General features: G+C 49.7%; 1 protein-coding gene across 7 annotated transcripts in view; it reads left to right on the plus strand.

The window, feature by feature from the left end:
* PLA2G6 (phospholipase A2 group VI) overlaps window positions 1-23,282 on the plus strand; it is a 60,507-nt gene that overhangs the window by 34,609 nt on the left and 2,616 nt on the right. For 5 of the 7 annotated variants that reach the window (XM_025460249.3, XM_025460244.3, XM_025460254.3 and 2 more), the window contains 9 exons: window positions 481-577; window positions 1,922-2,104; window positions 5,152-5,260; window positions 6,576-6,737; window positions 8,595-8,673; window positions 11,057-11,220; window positions 13,171-13,321; window positions 22,185-22,321; window positions 22,707-22,861. In XM_025460249.3, coding sequence (XP_025316034.1) covers window positions 481-577; window positions 1,922-2,104; window positions 5,152-5,260; window positions 6,576-6,737; window positions 8,595-8,673; window positions 11,057-11,220; window positions 13,171-13,321; window positions 22,185-22,321; window positions 22,707-22,861 — 1,237 coding nt within the window. The remainder of the gene's footprint in view (window positions 1-480; window positions 578-1,921; window positions 2,105-5,151; window positions 5,261-6,575; window positions 6,738-8,594; window positions 8,674-11,056; window positions 11,221-13,170; window positions 13,322-22,184; window positions 22,322-22,706; window positions 22,862-23,282) is intronic. The other 2 variants (XM_025460265.3, XM_035696429.2) reach the window with 1 other exon arrangement.

Genomic DNA, 23,282 nt, shown 5'->3' on the forward strand with positions numbered 1-23,282 from the left:
GTTCTCTCTCTCTCTCTCTCTCTAGTAAATAAATAATAAATCTGTAACTACTCTGCCTGTACTTCCTGCAGGATGCAGGCCACTGCATGAAGCACCAGCAGTAGATGGCTGGGGGACAGAGGGTAGCCATGTGCCAGGCACAGAAATGAAATGTCTTCTCTCCTCTAATACCCACCAGTCCTGTTAGGACTGTGCCCATGTTGCAGGTGGGCTCAGCCACGTCCTAGAGATCACCAATAGGAGGCTGGGGCTTGACCTCAGGCCTACCTGACTTGAAGGCTAGCACCACTGAGAATGATCGTTGCTGATTGGAGTTATCAGGGAAGGTTTCCTATGCTGGCTGGTTCTGTTGCAACTTTATTTGCAGAAGCTCTTCCTCACCAGGAGATGAAGCCCTGAGGCATGGCCTTTCCCAGCTCCAGGCCACCTCCCTCCATGCCCATGGCTTTCTATACCGGCCCATGGCTCCTTTCTCTCTAGGTGTGCTGAAATGATCATCAGCATGGACAGCAACCAGATCCATAGCAAAGACCCTCGCTACGGAGCCAGCCCCCTCCACTGGGCCAAAAACGCTGAGGTAGGCAGTGTCTGAGGACATGGGGTGGGTAGTCAGGGGCGGGGTTCCAGAGCCCCTTATTCCTCAGCTGCCTGCAGGAAGGAGGCTCCTGAGATGACTCTGGGATGCTGCTGTGGGGCTTGGTCTCATAGTGATTCCTCAGGGGGAGATGACATCCTGGTGTTGCTCTGCTGATCACTGGCACCATGATGATGTTCCCTCTGTGGTTTCTTTATGTATGGCCTGCCCCGGGAGGTGTGAAGTCAGCGAGGTCATGTCTGAGAAATTCTTTGTAAATTGTCAAACAGAAGGTGGTGTGATGCTGCTGCTGCTGACTGCATCCACAGAGAGCCTGACTGAGCAGCTCTTCTGAGGCTTCCCTAAGCCAAGCTCCACCCCCTACCCCAGGAGGATGGAGACCTCTGGTCTCTCATCACTAGGAAGCAGAGCTCCACAGTGTACTGGGTGCCCCAGAGACTGTGGTCTGTTCTGAAATGTGATGGGCTAGAAGGGAGGAGATTGCCAACCTCCGGCACCTTCTGCCTGCCAGAGGTTAGCCGCCAAGTCAGGCCCTTTTGTGTATGCTTTGTCATTCATTGTCACCACTCTCTGAAGTAGGGACTTGCAGTTCTATTTTCACAGAAGACAAAACCGAGGGAGCACCTGGGTCGTTGCAGATCAGGTCATGATCTCAGGGTCGTGAGTTTGAGTCCTGTGTTGGGTTCCATGCTCAGTGGAAAGTCTGCTTGGGATTCTCTCTCTCCCTCTCCCTCCGGCCCTTCCTCTGCCCATGTGTATACACACACACTCTTTCTCTCTCTCTCTGAAAAGTAAATAAATCTTTTAAAAGAGAGAGAGAGAAGTCTGAGTGCAGAGAGTGCAGTGGCCCACCTAAGCTCAGAGGACTGGGATGAAGTGGGGCTGAGCTTTGGGCTCAGGACTGTTGGCCTCCAAAGGCCAGACTGCTCTCCATGTCTCAGGCTGCCGGGCACAGGGGTGCACGTTGCCCAGGCCCAGGGAGGGATCAGACCCTTACAGGATCCCAGGGTAGGTTGCACGCGAGGAGTGGGAGCAGTTCTGGGAGTTTGTGAGATGCATGGGGTCCTGTTAGCTCCAGGGAAGAACCGGGAAGCCCCTTACAACAGTGAGCATGTCTTCAGCCTTTTGTCCTCTACTTCTAGGGGGTGGATAGTGTGGGCCAAGGTCTAGGGGTCCCCCCAGAACTGGGGCCTGCTGCCTGAGTTCTTCTTGTTGCTAAGAGCTTTCCAGAGGCCCGATCCCTGCAGGCATCTCAGGGAGCAGGTGGTGGCCCCCCGGGTGCCCTGAGTGCCCACCCATTGGGGTGTGGACCCTTGTCTCCCACAGATGGCCCGCATGCTGCTGAAACGGGGCTGTGATGTGAACAGCACCAGCTGCGTGGGGAACACAGCCCTGCATGTGGCCGTGATGCGCAACCGCTTCGACTGTGTCATGGTGTTGCTGACCTACGGGGCCAACGCCGACGCCCGCGGAGAGCACGGCAACACCCCGCTGCACCTGGCCATGTCGGTGAGCCTGCCAGTCACTCCCCTCCTGCCGTGCCCTCTTCCTTTCCCCGATGCTGGGAATCTTACCTTCCTAGACTCAGCTTAGATCCTTGGGCACCCCAGGAGGAATGTCCAGATGACCCACCCAGTACCGGGTACCAGTGGGCATCCCTCAGATGTCAGTTCTCCTCCTCTGCATTATTAGGGGAACATACTCATCTGCATGTTGTTCCTATCTCCTGAGGGGGACTATAAGCTCCCAGAAGGCAGTGTCTGCTTATACATCTTGGTGACCCACAGTAGGTGTTGGCCACAGTTTTTGGGTTATTATAGAGCATAGCTCCTGCCCTTGAGGCCCCTCGAGACAACTAGAGTATGAACACAGTAAATGCAGGGGAGGGAATGTTATTCTGTTACTGACATATGTGTACATATTCCATATTTCGTATTCTGTAGTAATACCATGTGTACGTAAGTATGTTCAACGGATCTAAAAAAAAAAAAAAATCTCCAAGTGATGGAATTTGAGAGAGGCATCTGGTACTCTAAAAGAAGTAGATTGAAGACACACTCAAAGATATCCTGCTTTATACCAAAGGCCATAGCTGTGGCAGAGACACTGTTGCCTGGGAGGTGGAAACTGCAAATAAAACTGTGGCCATTTTTAGCACTGAATGAGCCCTTAGAATGATCTAGTTCATCAGTTATCAAAATTTTGGGTCTATGTGGTATTGAAGATCCCAAAGATTTTTCTTCTACATGGATTGTATCCATCTATATTTATTAGATTGGAGATTAAAAGCAAGCACTTTTCAAAATATTAATTCACTTAAAAATAGCAATTCACCAAGCACAGTCTAACCAAAATAAATAACATTTTTATGAAAAACAATTATATTTTCTGAAACAAAAAATAATTGAGAAGAGTTGGCCTCGTTTTACATTTTTGTGAATCTTTTTAATGCTCGGCTTCAAGGAAGACATATTGATTCTCCCAGTCTTTCGCTACATTTATTGTGTTGCAATATGTTATTGAATATATGTTGGAGGACTTGAAGAAAGTCTGGTCTCACATAGTTATGTCATTAGAAAAGATACACAGTTGCACCTTTTCAGAGAATCATGAATATTCTTCAGTGCACCAGAACTGGACAAGGGAGTTTCTGACAAGTCAATTCCAAGTGGGCCCTTAACCATCTCCATGAACTCTTCACACTTGTTACACTAAACACTTGGTTCCATTAGTATCTTTTGTACTCACATGGATCTTTTATGTAAACCACGCATGATTTCAGGTCATCCTTGGAAAATATTGTCTCACTGTGTATATGTATAGAGATGTTGACCCATTTCATTCTACGGTATCAAACCCCACATTTGTAAATATCCCCACAGATCTCATCAGAAGAGTCTCTCAGTGTTGGGAAACTGTCAAGCCCGTCATGGCATATACAAGTGTTCTGGAATTCCCATTTTTGTTTGCAAGCTTGAATTTTAACATTGGCACAAAATATTGTCAGTTGTTTTTCTTGAAGTGCTAGACTCACTGCATTCATTTTTGAGAACATGTCTTCTGAATACGCACGGCTGGCCCATCATCGTTCGTCAGTCGTGATCTCAAGTAAAAATGGCATTCCAAGAAAAAAAGCATGACTCTGCTCACAACTCAAACAATTGCACCCATGCTTTTCCTCAAGATAATGGTTGTGCTTTAATATGCCACAGAAATGCCTGTGCTTTCTCTCTATATTATGACACAGAGTAGACAATGTCAAAATTTAATAAAATTAATTATTACTGCTTCATGAAAGACATTCCTCAGGGAAATTGGCTTTTTAATTAATTGGTTGATTTCTTATTGTGAACAAGTGGCAGAGAGGAAAACCACAGTGAGTAGTAGTTTGGTGCTGCTGTCTTGCAGCTTTATCCATCACTGTTCATACACCATTGGTGCAAAAGTCAATACAATGCAAAAAGCAAACATCTTGATTTTTTTTTTTTTGTGAAAGCAAGTTGTTGTTTATTTCTTTTTTTTAAGTAATCTGTATGCCCAACCCAACATGGGGCTCGAACTCAAGACCCAGAGATCAAGAGCTGCACACTCTTCTAACTGAGCCAGCCAGGCGCTCCTATGAAAACAGTTTGAACCTCATGAACCTTCTGGAGGGTCTCACATGTTCATGGGAACCACAGATGGCATTTTGAAAACTGCTGTTGTTTCTTGTTGCCCATACTTTGGGTCCTTGCAGATCAGCCTCACAGTCTTTGGCACATTCATGAATCACTTTTATAATTACATCCTTAATCATTTCTTTAAGTTGGTTTGCTTTTAAACTTACTTAAATTTATTTCAAAGGAAGTGTTTTGTCACTACTGAAAATGGCAAACCAGTGACACAAAAGAAAGGCAACCAAAACAGAAATTCGTAACTGATGATTCAAGCATGCATGCATACTCGTGCTCATCTCAGTCCTAATGTATATGAACCACTATTTGGAAAACTGCATTCTAAACCCATCTCTTCATTCTCTAGGCAAGGGAATTAGGCCGCGGGGAAGAGGGAGGTGGTAAGACCAGAGCTCCGGTCTCCAGGTAGCCAGAGTATTGGTTTGTTCTCGGAAACCGTGTCCATCGCCCCTCTGCCCAGTTGCCAAATGTTAAATGCACGGTGCCCCATGGAAAGAAGGCCGCCATCAGGGAGGACATGTGCTCAGTTACCCCTCACAGATGGCACCCTAGCTATGATGGACAAGACAGCCTTCCCTCTCCTTGCTCATCCCTTGCTGCTGCTCCTGGAAGTGATCAGCAGCTGTCCCTGGGGCTCCTGGGGCAGGGGTCATAGATGCGTTGCTTCCTCTGAGAAGTTGCTGGTGGGTCTGGGGTCTGGGGTGAGTCACTTCCAGCTTCTTCCTGGGTTATTAGGTGGGTGGGGGACCCAAAGGGTTCTAGCATCTTCTCCCAGGCCCAGAAGAGGCCCACCGAGTTGATGGGCAAAGTGAAAGAGGCTGGCACCCTTTTTTCCTTCATTTCCTGAGCTGTCGTATTTTCCCCTTACTCCATGCCCAACAGAAAGATAATGTGGAGATGATCAAGGCCCTCATTGTGTTTGGAGCAGAGGTAGACACCCCAAATGACTTTGGGGAGACTCCTGCATCCATAGCTTCCAAGATCAGCAAACGTAAGTGCCCTGCACTCCTGACTAGAGTTGGGCAGGGGTGGGTGGGTGCCTGCGCTGGGAGGAGGGTGGTCCCAGCCATCAGGCACCAGCATCCTGTCTGTACCCACCTTTCCCTTGCTTCTTGCCTAGTGTTTCCAGGAACACCTGGGGGGCTGAGAGGGGAAGTTTTCTTTGCCTAAGAAAAAGGGCCATAACCAGTGGGTGGAACCCACGAAGGGGTTTGCCAAACCGATGTCTTCTTCCCATCCTACCTCAGAGTGCCTAGACTCCCAGGGAGGTGGGTGGGATACGTACTAGCATTAGCCAGTTCCTCATTCCTAAAGAGTTCATGGGTGGAACCACTTGCAGGAACAACTGAGGGCTGATGCATGCACTGTGCCACACAAGTATGCATGCATGCCCTTGTGCACACACGCATGCTGCACGCACTGCATGTTCACTTGGTGAGCCTTGGCATCAGAGCTGGAAAACACAGATCCACAGATCATCCTCAGTAGAAGCCTGGGCCCCCTTCAGGGGGTTTTGGGGAGCTGGGGAGGTTGCTGTGGGTGTGTAGTTGATAGCGTGCGAGTGCACATGTGTGCGCTACTTGTGGCATCCTTTTTAGTTATCCTATTCATTAGAGGAGGGCAAATGCCCCCAGGCTGGCTGGTCCCTTTTGAGCTCTGGAAAGGACCCTCCATTCAGCAGTTTTGAGAATTGCTTGAACAGAGAGGCGAGTCCTGTTTTTCCTTTCTTAATTAGATTTTTAAAAATAACTTATATTAGATACAATTAAGCCCAATCTTGTTTTTTGTTTGTTTGTTTGTTTTTAAGATTTTATTTATCAGAGAGAGACAGAATAAGTATGAGCCAGGGGGAGTTGCAGAGGGGGAGGGAGAAGCAGGCTCCCCAGTGAGTAGGTAGTCTGATGCAGGACTCAATCCCAGGACTCTGGGATCATGACCTGAGCCGAAGGCAGATGCTTTACCGACTGAGTCACCCAGGTGCCCGGGAGTCCAGTTTTCTTGACTGGAAGTGAGGGGAAAAAGGGGGTCCCCAAATACTCGAACTGGGCAACCTTGACTTCCTTCCATATTCTGTAGTCGACCTCTGTGCCTTCCTAGGCCCCAGGAAGCTATTTGGCTGTAACAGACTGGAGTTAGTATGTCTTGCCAGGGTGGGGTTGGGCCTCCGGGGTACCCAGTTCCCCTACATACCCAGGCCACCTGGTAGATAAGAGAAGGGACCATGTGTGGAAAGGAGGGGCCTCTCACATGCATGTTGACATCATTTGTGATCCTGTACCATCTCCCCCACCCCAAACCATGACTAGTTGTCACCAGGAAGACGCTCTTAACTCTGCTGAGAACCGTAGGGGCCGACTACCGCCTCCCACTTACCCACGGGGCCCCCTCGGAGCAGTGCTCCACTACGACACATCAGTCCTCCTCCCTGGAAAGATCTCAGCCCCCGCCGATCAGCTTAAACAACCTAGGTAGGCCTCTCCCCTGCCATGCTCCTCCTCTCCAACTGGTCCCTAGGTGCTGGGATCAGAGCAGTCCTGATCCAAAGGAAACAGGGTCCAGGGTAGAAGTTATCAAAGGGAACAAGGAAGGATGGGGCAGGATTTGTCAGCCTCTGGAGGCAGCCAGACACCCACAGAGCCCAGAGGCCTGGGGGCCCACCAGCTAATGGCCCACAGTCCATGTCCCCTGGGAGAATGCCCTCAGCATGGTCTTAGGTCTGGGCATCCGCAGGGCACCCATGAGGTGTGCACTTGCATGGCCTCTTCTTGTGCCCTGCCCACTCAGGGTGGGCAGTGATGAGGGCTGCTGGGAGACCCAGAGCCCCTGGCCCTCTGGCTCCAGTGAGGAGTGTTTCTGCCATGCTGTGGACTCTGTTAGGTCTGGGGCCTGTATGTCCCCTGCTGACCCCTTTGTGACCTACAGGTTTTTGAATGTGGCCAGGCAGCCTGCATCTGCCCCTGTGTCCTTGGTCCCCGTGGAGGTGGCCCTCAAGCAGATGGGGTCCCTTATGTGTGCTTTTTGTGGGCTGGCCAAACCAGGGCCCTAGGCTATTCTGATATCAGAATCCTCTGACCAGGGCAGTCAGACACCAATCCTTGGCAAGCTGTGGAAGCAGACCAGCACGTCTAGCCAGGCTAGCCCAGCCTAGCCTGGGGTCAGGGAGGCAGAGCCAGAAGCCGTAGTTTGACCTTCTGGCTCTGTCCCTCTCTGCCCCTGCCCATGCCCATGCAGGCCCTGCCCTCCCACCCCATCTTTATCTCTCAATTTTACAGGCAGGCCGTCACCCAAGCCAGGCTGGATGGTGGGCCTGGGGCGCGGCGTCAGATGGGTAATGCCCTGGGCCTAGAGGGCTACAGAGCCCGCCGAGCCCCATTAGCTGTAGCTCTAGTACCTTCCTTTCCCAGCTGCATGCCCAGTCACACACGCCCAGCCTTACCACCCTCTCCCTGGCACTCTGTCCACTGCCTCTCCTGGCTAGTCTCCCGCTTATCTCGCCCACCCTCTGGCCACTTGCCCTGGTGAGGGGGAAGCACACTGCCTTGCAGCCTGCCTTCCTGCTTTGCTGCTTCTAGGCTCTGCACAGTGGTGGGGAGTGCCCAGCAGAATCCAGATGACGTGGCCGTGCTGCGCCAGGCACATGGGGCCCGGCTGCTTGTCAGGAGGGCAGCCAGCCCATTGGGTGGCCGAGCAAGGGTGGGGTTTCAGGCACAGAGGAGAACATGAAGAGAGTGGTGGGTGCAGCTGGTCTGAGAGGCCGCAGAGGAAGCTTCCAGACCTGGGATCAGGATGAGCAGCCTCTGGAGGGGGGTTGGTTATCTCCCTCCACTTGTGGATTTAAACCTCAGGGAGTGTCCAGACTCAGCCTTTGGGATAAATGACCTCGGACGAGTCAGCTGTATAAACCTGTTTGAGCCTCATGTGTAAATTGGGAATAAGGATTCTGGTGATGGTGGTTGTCAGCGGCTCTGCTTGCCTGTTGCATGAGAACATGCTCTGTAAACTGGAAAGCACAGGGCATGGCAGGGGTGCTTGTGCTTCAGGACTTTGGGAGGAAGGCCTGGGAGCTGGCGGGGCAGGACGGGTGCTTCCCAGAGCAGTGGGCACCCCTCTGCATTCTAGCCCATTTCACCCCAAGGGCCTGGTGGCCTCTGGCACGGCTGTGTCCTAGGACAAAGAGCCCTTCTGGCAGCAGGAGGCAGGTGCTCCTGCTAGGGGTAGGGTAGTAGGGAGGAGGGCATAGCCCCAGATTTTCTCTCAGGGCCTGTGGGATGGTGGGAGCCTGGCACCCGCGTGGCCCCAGCCCACCCCTGCCCTGTGCCTCGCAGAACTACAGGACATCGTGCAAATCTCCCGGTCCCGGAAGCCGGCGTTCATCCTGAGCTCCATGAGGGATGAGAAGCGGACGTAAGTGGAGGAGGGAGGGAGCCCCATGTACAAGGCCTCTGCCTGCTGCCCTCCAGCAAGCTCGGGGCTTCCGCCGAGTCCACACCACAGCCCTGTGAAGTAGTTCACGGTGAAAGGATTGGGTCTTCAGAGACCCTGGGCCCGCTCTTTCATCCATGACCTCGCAGGCTCGAGGTCACATGACAGAGGTGACTGCAGTCCTGTCCCTCCTGACCTAGTCCTGGTTTGTTGGGGAAGATCACCCAGATCCCCTCAGTGATGCTGAGCCCGCTTCCCCCTGGGTCTGCCCTGCCCCTTTCCCTCCGCAGAGCTTGTGGGTGGGCTGACTTCCCAAGCACCTGCTGTGTACCCGGGCCCATTCTCAGAGGCAGGCCTGGGTAATGGGTACAAAGAAGCCTTGGTCCTTGAGGACAGTGCGAGGGGCTCAGAAGCAGTGCCTGCCAGCACGGCCTCTCTCTCTTCTCCCTTTCGTAATAGAGCCGCTTGCTTGTCCTCTGGGTCTTACTATGGCATGCTCCTAACAGCCTTCCTGGGGAGGGATCAGGACCCTTGTTTTGCCCATGCAGGACCTGAGTCCCTAAGAGGTGAAGTGACCTGCTCAAGGTCACAGTGAGCAGCAGAGCTGAGGCTCTAGCCCAGGTCTCCCGAGCTCATGCCCTTCCTGCTGCCACAGGCTCTCTCTGGGCTGCATCTCTGGTGCCTGCCGTGCACAGAAAGCCCTCCAGTCAGCAGACACAGCCCCCGCCCCTAGGGCCACGCAGGGCAATAGGTGGCTCTACCTCTCCTTGCCTGGAGGGTTGGCTTCCCCTTGGTAGGTCCCACTGGTTTCCAAGGCCACCCCCGTAGCATGTGCCCTGGAGGTGCCCCTGCCCCATCAGCGTTCTGGTTGTTCCCATGCACTGTACCTCCTGTGTGCCTATGCACGTGGGCACACACACACCTACATCCCACACACACACCCATACACCTGCCCAGGGGCTGAGGAAGGTACCAGAGGGAGGACTGACCTGTCCTGGCCAGTAAGAGGAGAGGAGGCAGATTCTCCAGCAGGACCAGGGTAGTTCGCACCAGTGGAGTACCCCTCCCTGCAGGTGGGACTGAGGCGAGAATCAGAGCACCCCTATGGGGGACTCCCCCCCCAAGGTCTGTTAGCCACACAGCTCTGCCTTGCTGCGTCTGCATCGATGGCTCTGTTGTAAGCCCCACATCCTCAGGGCCTCTCGCACATCTGCTCTGGCCTCCCTGGTCAGGGGTCCTTGCGGGCCACCGGTGACAGCCCAGCTCCCCCTGCCACCCTCTGGGCTTGTGCAGGGCTGGGCAGCTGGTCCAGGAGGACAGGGGGCCCCAGAGGAGGGCCACCCAGGCCTCCTTCATTTTCCAGCTGTGTGTTGGCACCTCCTGAGTGCCCTGGATATGCGGCAGTGCGCGGAGCAGAGCCAGTCTCTGCCCTTGGGGAGCTTCCATCCCATCCTGGGCGGGAGAAAGATAGTGGCCAGGGGAACAAAAGCGCTTGCTTATGGCAGCGAGAAGTGCTCTACACCAAGGAAGTGGGTGGAGGAGGAGCAAGCTCAGCTGGAGGGTGCTGATGGCATCAGAGCAGGCTTCTCCCAGCAGTGACATTTAAGCTCAGATGGAAGGATGAGGAGACCAGAAGGAAGCTTCCAGGTCTGAGCACAGACTGTGAGAGCCTTCCCCAAGGCAGGGAGCTGGGCATGGCAGGGCCGAGGGAGACGCGTCAGGGCATGTTGTGGAGCAGGTGACTCAGGAGTCAGCCGACCCCAGGGCGGGCTCGGCCGCATCAGGTGCCAATCTGGTGACTCTGGGTGGTCAGCTCACCTCTGAGCTTCATTCCTTCATGGATGTGCACAGAGGTAGCAGGGAGTGTCTGTTTCGAAGGGGTTTGGGACATTTATGTGAATTCATGCTGGAGGAAAGCACCTCGCAGCTCCTGGCACAGAGGTGGTCCTTCCTCCCTGCCGCCTTCCTCCCCTGCTTCTTCCACCTGGGAGGAGGGTCCTCACCCTCTCCACCACCCTTCCTGGCCGGCTGCAGGATACCGGCCCTTTCTCCAGCCTTGTTTAATTCAGGCTTTTCGTAAGCACCTGCTTCCGGGCAGGCCTGAGACTGGGAATCCAGACCTGACCAAAACCGATTGGACACAGACCCAGCCATCCCCTAAGGAGGCACCTGACCTTTCCTTTATTGTTCATTGCATTTTCCCCCTCCTGAAATACTATACTTTAATTCCTTTACTGACTGTGCTCCTGCCTCCCCACCAAAGCCCCAGTGGCAGCGAGCTCCATGGGGCCTGGTCTTGACTCGCTCACAGACGCAGGCTCCTGTAACGGGAGCCTCTTCTCTCCTGCTGCTGTCTCCACCACAGCCATGACCACCTGCTCTGCCTGGACGGAGGGGGCGTGAAGGGCCTTGTCATCATCCAGCTTCTCATCGCCATCGAGAAGGCCTCGGGCATTGCCACCAAGGATCTCTTTGACTGGGTGGCGGGGACCAGCACGGGGGGCATCCTGGCCCTGGCCATTCTGCACAGTGAGGGCAGCCCCCTAGGTGGGGGTGTGGGGGACATGACGGGGGAGTCTCGGGATCTGCCCTCAAATTGGACTCAGGTTATTTTCAGAGCTTTGTGAAGAAAGCTGTTTTTTCCTGAAAGCCCTTTGTGGGGTGGCTGAGGATGTTGGGGTATGAGGCTGGAAAGAGAAGGGCTGGGGAGTGGGCTAGGGCTCGGTACCCTGACCTCCATGGATGGAGTGGGTGGTCTCTGGATAGAGGAGCCACGGAGTCACAGAATGCCAGAGCCCCAGTCAGCATGACTGGTTTTACCCACAGGAAATTAAGGCCATGGTGGGAGAGGTCACCCAAAGTGATGTAGTCCAGCCATGGGGTTGCCGGGGTTAGGGCAGTTCTCTAGACACCCAGCCCACCCCTTCCTGAGGCCACAGGGCACCTATGCATCACAGCTTTGCAGAGGTGACAGGGGCATCTCACTTAACCAGACAGCTTCTAGGTAGTTCTTGTCTCTACTCAAGCAACATCCCCTTTGTGGAGCTGTCCGGGCTACATGATGCTGCCTGGGGCGCGGGGTCCCTAAAGCCAGCTACCACCCAGGCAAGAACTGTCCTCTGCCTCAGCCTCCCTGACCTGCCATTCCTGCCCCAATGCCTGGAGACTCCAGGCTCTTTAGCACACACACACACCCAGGTCTGAAGGCCTGGCCTGTGCTGGGCAGTGGGGTCATGGGGCTGCGTCAGGTGCACGCCCCAGCTCAGGGAGCCCCAGTCCCATGGGGGAGCTGCAGGCATCCAGGTGTTCGCTGTGTGAGGAGGCCTTGGCCCAGCAGTTCAAGTGTCAGGGCTGTGCGGCAGCCAGGCCAGGAGGTGGCCAAGGACAAAGTCCCTTGGGGCACTGGGAAGAGGATTATCAGGCGGCAATCTGCTGGGACTTTCCTCCTCTGGCCTCAGGGGCCCCACATGCCCTCTCTGGTCTCCAGTTCCTGCCTTCCAGGAGAGAAAAGCTATCTTGGATCTGCCTCTGCCCAGTGGGGTATAAATTCTGGGGGCAGAGGTCCTAGCCTCCTCCAGGAAGGATTACTTCCTTCTTCACACTCTTGGGCGACTATGGAGGGATTTGAGAAGTCACCTAGTTCAGCCTTTCCTGAGAACAGCCCCCTGGTGAAGTGGTGAGCCATGCTGGGCAGCCTCTCCGTGGGGTGCAGCCTGCCCCTTTGACCATGTCTGTCCTCAGGGGCCCACAGGATGGAGCTGGTCCTTTTTTTTTTTTTTAAGTATTTATTTATTCATGAGAGACACACACACACAGAGAGAGAGAGGCAGAAACACATGCAGAGGGAGAAGCAGGCTCCATGCAGGGAGCCTGATGCAGGACTTGATCCCAGGACCCTGGGATCACGACCTGAGCTTAAGGTAGATGCTCAACCACTGAGCCACCCAGGTGCCCCTGGTCCTTCTATTCTGAGCCCAAGGAGGGTAGATCTAGATTAGATTTATAAGCTCTTGGGAACCCTGGGTGGCGCAGCGGTTTAGCGCCTGCCTTTGGCCCAGGGCGCAATCCTGGAGACCCGGGATCGAATCCCACGTCGGGCTCCCGGTGCATGGAGCCTGCTTCTCCCTCTGCCTGTGTCTCTGCCTCTCTCTCTCTCTCTCTCTCTCTGTGACTATCATAAATAAATAAAAATTAAAAAAAAAAAAAAAAAGATTTATAAGCTCTTACACTTTCAGGGCCCTTCTTAAGGACAATACAAAATTGGAAATACAGAATTAAGTACAGAGCCTCGGGGCTGCCCTAGGGAATCTCTGCCTCTGTGGGTAGTTGGTAGAAGAGAGGCCCTGGGAGCCACAGCTTGGTTAAGTGCCCGAGTGAATCTGGTCCCCTCCTGCCACCCTCCCCCTGCCACTGCTGGCCTGCATTTCTGCAGCTGTCAGTCAGGGCCTGGCCCTCATGTCCCCCCCACCTTGTTTCTAGGCAAGTCCATGGCCTACATGCGGGGTGTGTACTTTCGCATGAAGGATGAGGTGTTCCGGGGCTCGCGGCCTTACGAGTCAGGGCCCCTAGAGGAGTTCCTGAAGCGCGAGTTTGGGGAGCACACCAAGATGACAGACGTCAAGAAACCCAAGTAAGTGCTCAGTGGGAGCACTGAGGCTGTGGCTCTAGCTGGGTGGCCCTCCCGCTGTTTGGGGTTGGGGGGGAGCGTGGGGTGCGCAGCGGGCCACCACCAGGTGGAAAGGGTGGTGAGCCATTTGCAAATCTGGTTGGGAGATAAGCAACCTGAAAAATGACAGCCATGCAAGGTGTTTGAGAAGTTCTAGAAGAGCCTATAGACTGCTACTGCTTTGCAGCCCTCCCCAGCCCGGAATTGGATGTGAGGTCCCTGACACAAGCACAGGGCTGCCTGTTTTCTCTACCCCCAAAATCTGGCCCAGTGTCTGCCTCGGAGCAGAGTGTTGAGAAGCTGGGCATTTATGAGCTAACAGAGAGAGAGAGAGAGAGAGAGGGAGGGAGGGAGGGAGGGAGGGTGTGCACACTGAGGGCTGAGGGCAAGGTGGTAGTGGTAGGAGTGGGGAAGCTTCCTGGAGGTGGTGATGTGTGAGCGAGGCCTAGTGGCTTAGGGAGGATCTCTCTCTCTTCATAATAAAGCTTTTTTTTCTTTTTCTTTTATTTAAGAATAAGATTTAGTCTTTTAAGAAAATGGGGAAAATACAGAAAGTAAAAAGGAGGAAAATTATCATTCGAGTGGTAAAACATTTTAAAAACATTTTTGTGTATTTTATCCTAGACATTTTCTCTCTCTTAAATGGTGAAATAGAACATACATTCAGAAAAGTACATAAACCAGTTCAGTGAATAATTCTAAACGCCCACATAACCACCAGCCAAGTCTAAAAGCCCCTTGAGCACGTCCCTAGCTCCTTTGTGGCTCCTGCCCTGCAGCCTGGGGAGCTGCTCTCCCAACTGGTGTGAAGTGGATTTCCTCCTGGATCTGATTCTAGCTTATCTCCCTCCCCTTCCCTTCCCCTTCCCCTTCCCCTTCCCCTTCCCCTTCCCCTTCCCCTTCCCCTTCCCTCCCCTCCCCTCCCCCCCTTCCTTCCTTCCTTCCTTCCTCTCTCTCTTTCCTTCCCTCCACTCCCTCTTTCTTTCTCTCTTTCTTGAGGGATGGGAGGAGCAGAGGGAGAATCTCAAGCAGTCTCCACATCCATTGTGAGGACCCTGAAATCATGACCTGAGCTGAAATCAAGAGTCGGATGCTTAACCGACTGAGCCATCCAGGCACCCCACCTTTTTTATATGTTTTAAAGGCTATTTGCATTTCCTCTTTTGGTAAAATTGGGTTGTGTGATTTGGGGGTTAAAAGGCATTTGTGTATGTATGTATTGTATTGTATTTTTAAGTAATCTACACCCAACATGAGGCTCAAACCCACAACCCCAAGGGGTTAAGAGGCTTGTTTTTGTTTTTGTTTTTTTTAAGATTCATTTATATATTTTAGGGTGAGAGAGTGGGGGGAGGGGCAGAGGGAGAGAGAGACTCTCTAGCAGGCTCCCTACTCCACGTGGAGCCCCATGCAGGGCTCAATCCCAGGATCCTGCCATCTTGACCTGAGCAGAAATCAAGAGTCAGAGGCTTAACCTTAGACTGAGTCACCCAGGTACCCCTCCAAGAGGCTTCTTAGTGATCTTTTTTATATTCTGAAAACTAGTCCTTTGATGGGTATATAGATTTTGAATCTTTCCTCCCACTCCACGGCTTGTATTTTTATTCTCTTCACAGCGTTTTGTTGATGAATGGATGTTCTTAAAGTAGAATTTATGTTTTTCTTTTTATGGTTTGTGCTTATGTTCGTTCAGGAACCCTTTCTTAGCCTGAGGCGGGAAATGATTTTCCCATCAAGTCAGAAATCTCTAGATCTGTCTTTCACATTTAGGTCTTTATCAACCCAGAATTCAGTTTTGTATCAGGGGAGACCCAATTTCATGTTTTCCACATGAGTAACCAGTTTCTCCAGCCTCACCTGTGAAGACGTCTGTCTTCCCCTCCCTGTCTGCAGGCCTGGCATCTGCAAGCAGTGGGTTGGAGGTCCTTGCGCAGTGGTGTCTGACTGGGTTCTGTTCTGTGCGCAGACCACAGGGCTCTGCTCCTCAGCTTTGTGACAAGTCTCGGTATCTGGGACAGCAGGGGCTCCCACCTTGTCGGTCTTCGAGGGTATGATGGTTGTTCTTGGAGGCACTGTACCGAAGTGGTCAGGATCAAGTGCCTTGAAATGTCCTCTTCTCAAAAATGGGAGAATAACATAGTGCCCGCCTCCTGGGGTTTTCATGAGGAGGAAAAAAGTTAGCATTTATAAAGCACTTAGAAAGCTCCTGGTGGGGCGTCTGAAGCTGGCTCAGTCAGAGGAGCATGCGACGACGCTTCATCTTGGGGTCATGAGTTCGAGTCCCACATTGGGTGTAGAGATTGTTTAAATAAATAAATATGTTTTAAAAAAAGAAAGAAAGAGGGATGCCTGGGTGGCTCAGTGGTTGAGTGTCTGCCTTTGGCTCAGGGCATGATCCCGGAGTCCTGGGATCGAATCCTGCATCGGGTCCCCTGCATGGAGCCTGCTTCTCCCTCTGCCTGTGTCTCTACTTCTTTCTCTGTGTCTCTCATGAGTAAATAAATAAAATCTTAAAAAAATAAAAATAAAATAAAAATAAAGAAAGAAGGCACTGGCATGCAGAAGTGCTGTGCCGGGGTTACTTGTTGCTATTAAGGCTCTACATAAATGGTAGCATCAGATTGTCAAGTTCTACAGAAAATCACATCCTGCTGTGATTTAGATAAAGATTATTTTGAATCTGTAAGCTTATTTTGGGAGGGAGGGGTGAGGAATGGCCTCTGAAAATGCTGAGCCTCCCAATTGGAGATTATAGTAAAACATTCCAGTTGCTTAAAGTTTCTCAGTGCAGTTTTACGGTTTTCTCTATAGAGATCTAACACACTGGTGGTTTTTTATCTGTTCAGGTAGATACTTCCTGGGTTTTGTGCTACTATAAATTATACATTTTTAGCGATACCATTTATTTATTTATTTAACCGTGTTTAATTGTGGTAAAATACACATAACATAAACTTTACCATCTAGGGATCCCTGGGTGGCGCAGCGGTTTAGCGCCTGCCTTTGGCCCAGGGCGCGATCCTGGAGACCCGGGATCGAATCCCACTTCGGGCTCCCGGTGCATGGAGCCTGCTTCTTCCTCTGCCTGTGTCTCTGCCTCTCTCTCTCTCTGTGTGTGACTATCATAAATAAATAAAAATTTAAAAAAAAACTTAAAAAAATAAAAACTTTACCATCTAAACCATTTTAAGTACAGTTGATTAAGTGGTAGGTACATTCACGCTGGCATACAGCTGACCCCCCAAACTTTATCATCCTGTAAGACTGAAACTCTATTTCCCTTAAGCACTCTTCCATTCTACCCTCGATCCCCCAGTCCTGGCAACCACCATTCCATTCTGTTTTCTGTCTCTGGGATTTCTTCTTTTTTTTTTTTTTTTTAAGATTTTATTTATTTTTTTAAAAAGAATTTATTTATTTATTTGAGAGAGAGAAAGCATGAACAGGGGGTAGAGGGAGAAGCAGACTTCCCACTGCTCAGGGAGCCTGATGCAGAGTTTGATCCCAGGACCCCGGGATCATGACCTGAGCTGAAGTCAGATACTTAACTGACTGAGCCACCCAGGTGCCCCATATATTTAAATGTTTATATATTTTTCTGGTGACTGGAATTATTATGAAGTAGCTGTCTTTATCTCTAGGAATGCCTTTTGCTTTAAATCCATTTTATCCTGATTGCCAATACAGAGACACCAGCTTTCTTTGGTTATATTTATATGACATGGTTATATTTATATGGCATATCGGTATTCACCGTTTAACTCAACCTTCTTGAGTCCTTATGTTTTATTTATTTATTTTTAAAAGATTTTATTTATTTATTCATGAGAGACACAGAGAGAGGCAGAGACATAGGCAAAGGGAGAGCAGGCTCCCCACGGGGAGCCCAATGTGGGACTCAATCCCAGGACCTTGGATCACGACCTGAGCCAAAGGCAGATGCTCAACCACTGAGCCACCCAAGCGTCCCAAGTCCTTATGTTTTACATGAATCTTTTGTAAATAGCCTATAGTTGGATTTGTTTTTTAATCTAATCTGTCCTCTTTGTTCTTACCTAGAGCATTTAGTCCATTTATAGGTTTTAAATGCACAGTAATATATTGACTTAATTTAACTAGTAGAGTCTGATTTAGTTGATTGATGTGACTATAGAAGATTCCTGTGCTTAATCTAATAGTTTATATGGCTGGTCCATTTATATTTACATAATTACTGATATATTTGGGATGATATGTGGCAGCCTGTTTTTTTTTTCTGCATTTCTTTTCTCTTACTTGCCTTCTTTTAGAATTACTGAATAATTTTGATCATTATAGTTCCTCCCATAGTTTGAAATTTGTGCACTCAATTTTTTCTTAGTGCATGCTTAACTTACGAAAGCCTAAATTTAATTGTTACCATTACCCTCTCCTCAGATAATCAAGGCTTTTAAAATTATTTAATTCCATCATATCTCCAAGTGTTTTCCTATATTTAAGTCTATCTTGTATTTTTTAAGCTCGCAAGACATTATTACTATCTTTCAAAGCCAGTTTTTGTTTAGATTTGTCCACTAGTGTGCTGGTAAACCAGGCCTCCAGAGGAAGAAGCCCTGATTTACAGTATTCACTAACTCCCATGGTATAAATACCCCTAGTGGCCAATTTCAAGTTACCAACCATTTAACAATCACCTTGCAGGATTTAGCAATAGGTTCCTACAAGCTGTATGAGCTGGCTCCAGCACACTGGGTGTGTGTGTGTGTGTGTGTGTGTGTGTGTGTGTATGCATATGTGTATGTATAGGCATGTCTCACTTTTTCTACAGTCTTTTTTTTTTTTTAAGATTTTATTTACTTATTCAAGAGAGAGAGAGAGAGAGGCAGAGACACAGGCAGAGGGAGAAACAGGCTCCATGCAAGCAGCCTGATGTGGGACTCGATCCTGGAATTCCAGGATCACATCCTGGGCCGAAGGCAGGCACTAAACCACTGAGCCACCCAGGGATCCCTGTTCTACAGTCTTTATTGCATCTCAAACTTCCATCTGTGACCACTTTCCTTCTGCCTGAAGTATAGTCTTTTGACTTTACCTTAGAGAAGGTCTGCCAATGGAGAATTCTCTGCCAGCAGAATTTTTGAAAATAGTTTTATTTTCTTATGATTCTTGCTATGTATAGAATTCTAGACTGATGGGACACCTTGGTGGCTCAGTGGTTGGGCACAAGCTTTTGGCTCAGGTCGTGATCCCACCATCCTGGATCGCGTCCCACATCAGGCTCCCTGCAGGGAACCTGCTTCCCCCTCTTTCTATGTCTCTGCCTCTCTCTATGTATCTCTCATGAATAAATACATAAAATCTTTTTTAAAAATTCTATACTGATGATTTTCTTCGGGAACATGCAAGATATCAGTCCATTGTCACACTTGCAAAGTCAATTTCATTCTGTTACTGCTTTGAAAGTAATTGATCTTTTTTCTCTGGATGTTTTTATTTATGTGTTTGCTTTTGGTGTTTTACCATTATACTATGACATATCTAGATATGAATTACTTCCAGTTTATCCTGCATGGGATTTATTAGTTTTGAATCTTTGGATTGTTCCAAAGATTCTTCAGTTCTGGGAGCCTGAGTTGTTATCTCTTCAACATTTGCCTCTTCCTAATTTTCTCTCTTCTCCTTTTGGAACTCCAATTAAATATATGGTAGACCTTTTCTGTCTTCCATGTCTTTTCACTTCTCCCATATATTCTATCATTTTTCCCTCCATGTTACATTGTAGACAATTTCTTCTTAACTATTTTTCAACTCGCTCATTCTCTCTTTAGCTTTATCTAATATTCCATTGAAAACAACCATTGATTTGGTAAAATTCTATTTTAAAAAATTGTTTTAATTTCTAGAAGTACTCTTTGGTTCTTCTTCAAATCTTCAAATAGGTCATTATTTACAGTTTCTTACTCCTTGAAGATTTTTATCATGTTTGCCTTTGATGTCTTTAAACATTATAAGCATAGCTGTTTTATCATCTTTGTTTAAGGACTCAAATATATGCAGTCTATGTAGGTATGTTTTTCTGTTTTTGTTGGTTTATATTTGTTTTCATTTATGATGAAATCATTATGATTTTTTTTTTTTAGATTTTATTTCTTTATTCACGAGAGACACAGAGAGAGGCAGACATAAGCCAAGGGAGAAGCAGGCTCCCTACCAGGAGCCTGATGTGGGACTTGATCCCGGATCCCAGGATCACGCCCTGGGCCAAAGGCAGACGCTCAACTGCTGAGCCACCCAGACATCCCTCATTTATGATGTTTTATTTCATTGTTTGCTGCCCATCCCCCACCCCTACTGCCTTTTAATTGTGTGCTCTTCCTTAGTGTTGAAAAATAATATGTGCAGATTTTTTGAGGCCTAGAATGAGAATATCTTCCTCCAGAGTGTTTTGTGTTGTCTCTTCCAGGTACGTAGGTATCCTACCATCTAGGACCCCTTAAATTCTTGACTTGAAGGTTTGGGATTTCCCCCAGGTGATATAAATGTAGACTGTAAATCTACAGAATAGTTAGCTTGTGGTTATACATTTTCAGGGATTTTTTTTCTCTCTCTCTTTCATCCAGTGCCAGGGCAACTTTCCTTACAGCCTCTGGGGTGAGAAAGGGGCAGGTTTATTTCTGGTTTACCCTTATTGAAGAGTATGGTTTTTTTGGGTTCCAATCTAATGTAACACCTTGGGCTTTGACTTGTTTGTCCCCCTGGCCCCATGAGGTCATCAGTACTAAAGCTCAAATTTACATTAAACCCTGAACCTTTGGTGGTACCTGGGCTTTGACTTTTGTTCCCCTGATCTTATTGGGTCATCAATACTGAAGCTCTAATTTACTGAGTTTAGTATCTGCCTCAGGTCAGACCTGGGTCTGTGCTCCACTTACCTCTATGGATTCTTGCTTATTCTTAGAGCTTACCCTGGTATTTCCTTTCTATCTTATCAGGTCTTCTAATTTTTTTGTATTTTGTTTTGTTTAGATTTTATGTATTTCTTTAAAGAGGAGGGGGATCCCTGGGTGGCTCAGCGGTTTAGCACCTGCCTTCAGCCCAGGGCATGATTCTGGAGTCCTGGGATCGAGTCTCACGTCAGGGTTCCTGCATGGAGCCTGCTTCTTCCTCTGCCTGTGTCTCTGCCTTTGTGTGTGTGTGTGTCTCTCATGAATAAATAAATAAAATCTTTTAAAAAAATAAAGAGAAAGAGAGTGAGAGGAGGGGCAGAAGGGAGAAGGAAAGAGAGAATCCCAAGTAGACCCTGCACTGAGCATGGAGTCAAAACGAGGCTTGATCTCATGACGCTGAGGTCGTGACCTGAGCCCAAATCAAGAGTTGATGTTTAACCAACTGAGCCACCCAGGAGCCCCATGTTTTTTGTTTTTTGTTTTTTGTTTTTGTTTTTGTTTTTAAGATTTATTTATTCATTTGAGAAAGAGAGAGAGAGAGTGGCAGGAGTGGGGTAGGGGCAGAGGGAGAGGGAGAGAAAGAGAATCTCAAACAGACCCCTGCTGGGCACTGAGCCCAGTGTGGAACTCCATCTCATGACCCTGAGATCATGACGTGATCTGAAACCAAGAGTCAGAGCTTAACCAACTGAGCCACCCAGGCGCCCCTGGTCTTCTATGTTTTAAGGATTTTTAAAAATATTTTTCCCCTCATTTCATTTTTTGTTCAGTGGGAAGGTTGTTCAGAGAAGCTTTCCACTGTATTCCCAGAAATGGAAGACTAGTATTTTTTTCCTATGCAGAGAAAATTTTTGTTCTCTTTCCTGTATATTTTTTCTTTGCAACATAACAAACATATTTCTTTGTTAGTCAGCTAGCATAATTTGGAATGGGTGCAAATCATTTTATTTACTTAACCATTTTATTGTTGCCATTTATTTTAAGTTTTTTGTTTGTTTTTGTTTTTGTTTTAGTAATCGCTATACCCAATATGGGGCTCAAACTCACCACCCTGAGACCCAGAGTCACATGCTCTTCTGACTGAGCCAGCTAGATACCCCTCTACTTTTAGATCAGTTCATTTTTTACTGTAATAAATTACGCTTTATGCAAGAAGCTCTTCTTGTAGCTCAGATTATTCCTTTAGGATAGATTTTCCAAAATGGAATTATCAGTCAAAAGAGCTGGAATATCTGTAAGATCTTGGTATATATTAGCTTCCAAGGGGGCTGTGCCAGTCTATACTCCCTGCAGTATTTGAGGACATTTGTGTCTTTTGAGAAAAGTGGGAGTCTTCTTTAATAGGTTATAGACTCAGGCGGTGACACACTGAAGAGGAATCAAAGGTGATGTGGTGAAAAGTCTCACCCTACTGCCTGTGAGCTGCAGCCACCCACCTGTCCCCTGTCCCAGAGGCAGCTCATGGGTCCTTCTGACCAGGCAAATAGGTACATCAGTTTCGGGGGATTTGTTTTTTAGGTAAATGGTGCCATACTACACACACTGTCTTAAACCTTTTTGCATTTAACCCTAAACCTTGCTGCTCACCACCCACCAGTACATCAAGTGCTTCCTCGGTCATTCTGCAGTGACACAGACCCCCTGGGGTAGCGGAACCGCAGCTCATTGGCCCATCCCGCTGATGGACATTTCAATTCTTCCCAGTGGTTTGCTCTAACAAACCTGTTAAATTTATGTGTACTCATCTCACACACATGAGGACGGCTTAGGATGAGTCCCCAGAAGCGGGCTTGCTGGGTCCCAGGATAAGGCCTGCGGTCATTTGGATGAAGATGACCAAAGTGGGTTTTCAGGGTGGCTGCGTTAGTGACTTAGCTGTCTTGCTCCCTGTTTTTCTCCAGGGTGATGCTGACGGGGACGCTGTCTGACCGGCAGCCTGCTGAACTCCACCTCTTCCGCAATTATGAGGCTCCGGAGTCTGTCCGGGAGCCTCGTTTCAGCCAGAATATTAACCTGAAGCCTCCAACTCAGCCCTCAGGTTAAAACCACGTCGATGCGTCCGCGGGAAACAATGGGCCTGAGGGGCCGCAGGGCGGAGGGGAGGGCTCGCAGGACTGCTGCCCGGCACCCCCAGCCCAGCCACTGCCCCGAGTCTCTGTCAGCTGGAGGCAGGCAGAACTGGGGGGCTCTCGCACCTCAGGCAGGTGAGGGGAGGCCCCCGGCGGCCCTCAGCTGCACCCTGCCGTCTGCCGGGATGCTGGGGCCAGAGGCCTGGCCTGTGGGTCCTGCTTCCGAAGAGTTCCCCGCCTCTCCCTCTTCCTGCAGACCCGCTCACACTCATGCACACGCACGCGGAGACCTGAAGCACATGGGTTTGTACCAGCCCCCTGTGCCACTGGGCCACCATCTCCCCTCACCCCCAGATCAGCTGGTGTGGCGGGCTGCCCGGAGCAGCGGGGCAGCCCCCACCTACTTCCGGCCCAATGGGCGCTTCCTGGACGGTGGGCTGCTGGCCAACAACCCCACACTGGATGCCATGACCGAGATCCACGAGTACAACCAGGACCTGATCCGCAAGGTGAGAGCACCTCACGTCAGACGGGCTATGACCGTCCACTGTAGCCACCCTGTTTCAGCAGATCTTACTAAGGATTGACTCCTAGGAGAGCATGTGGGTTTTTTTGTTTGTTTGTTTATGATTTTATTTATTTATCCATGAGAGGAACACACAGAGAGGCAGAGACACAGGCAGAGGGAGAAGCAGGCTCCATGCAGGGAGCCCGATGAGGGACTCGATCCCAGGACCCCGGGATCACAACCTGAGCCGAAGGCAGATGCTCCACCACTGGGCCACCCAGGGGCCCCGAGCACGTGGCTTTCACTCTTGTGCTCATTCATTGGTGCATTGCTTTATCTCACCCTTGACCCTGCTTGATGGGTGGCATCTGCCCGGAGCCGTGTGCTCATCTGGGGGATTCTGAGGCCCAGTCTGGTGTGAG

Source organism: Canis lupus, chromosome 10 (assembly GCF_003254725.2).
Source record: "Canis lupus dingo isolate Sandy chromosome 10, ASM325472v2, whole genome shotgun sequence".
Classification (NCBI taxonomy): Eukaryota; Metazoa; Chordata; class Mammalia; order Carnivora; family Canidae; genus Canis; species Canis lupus.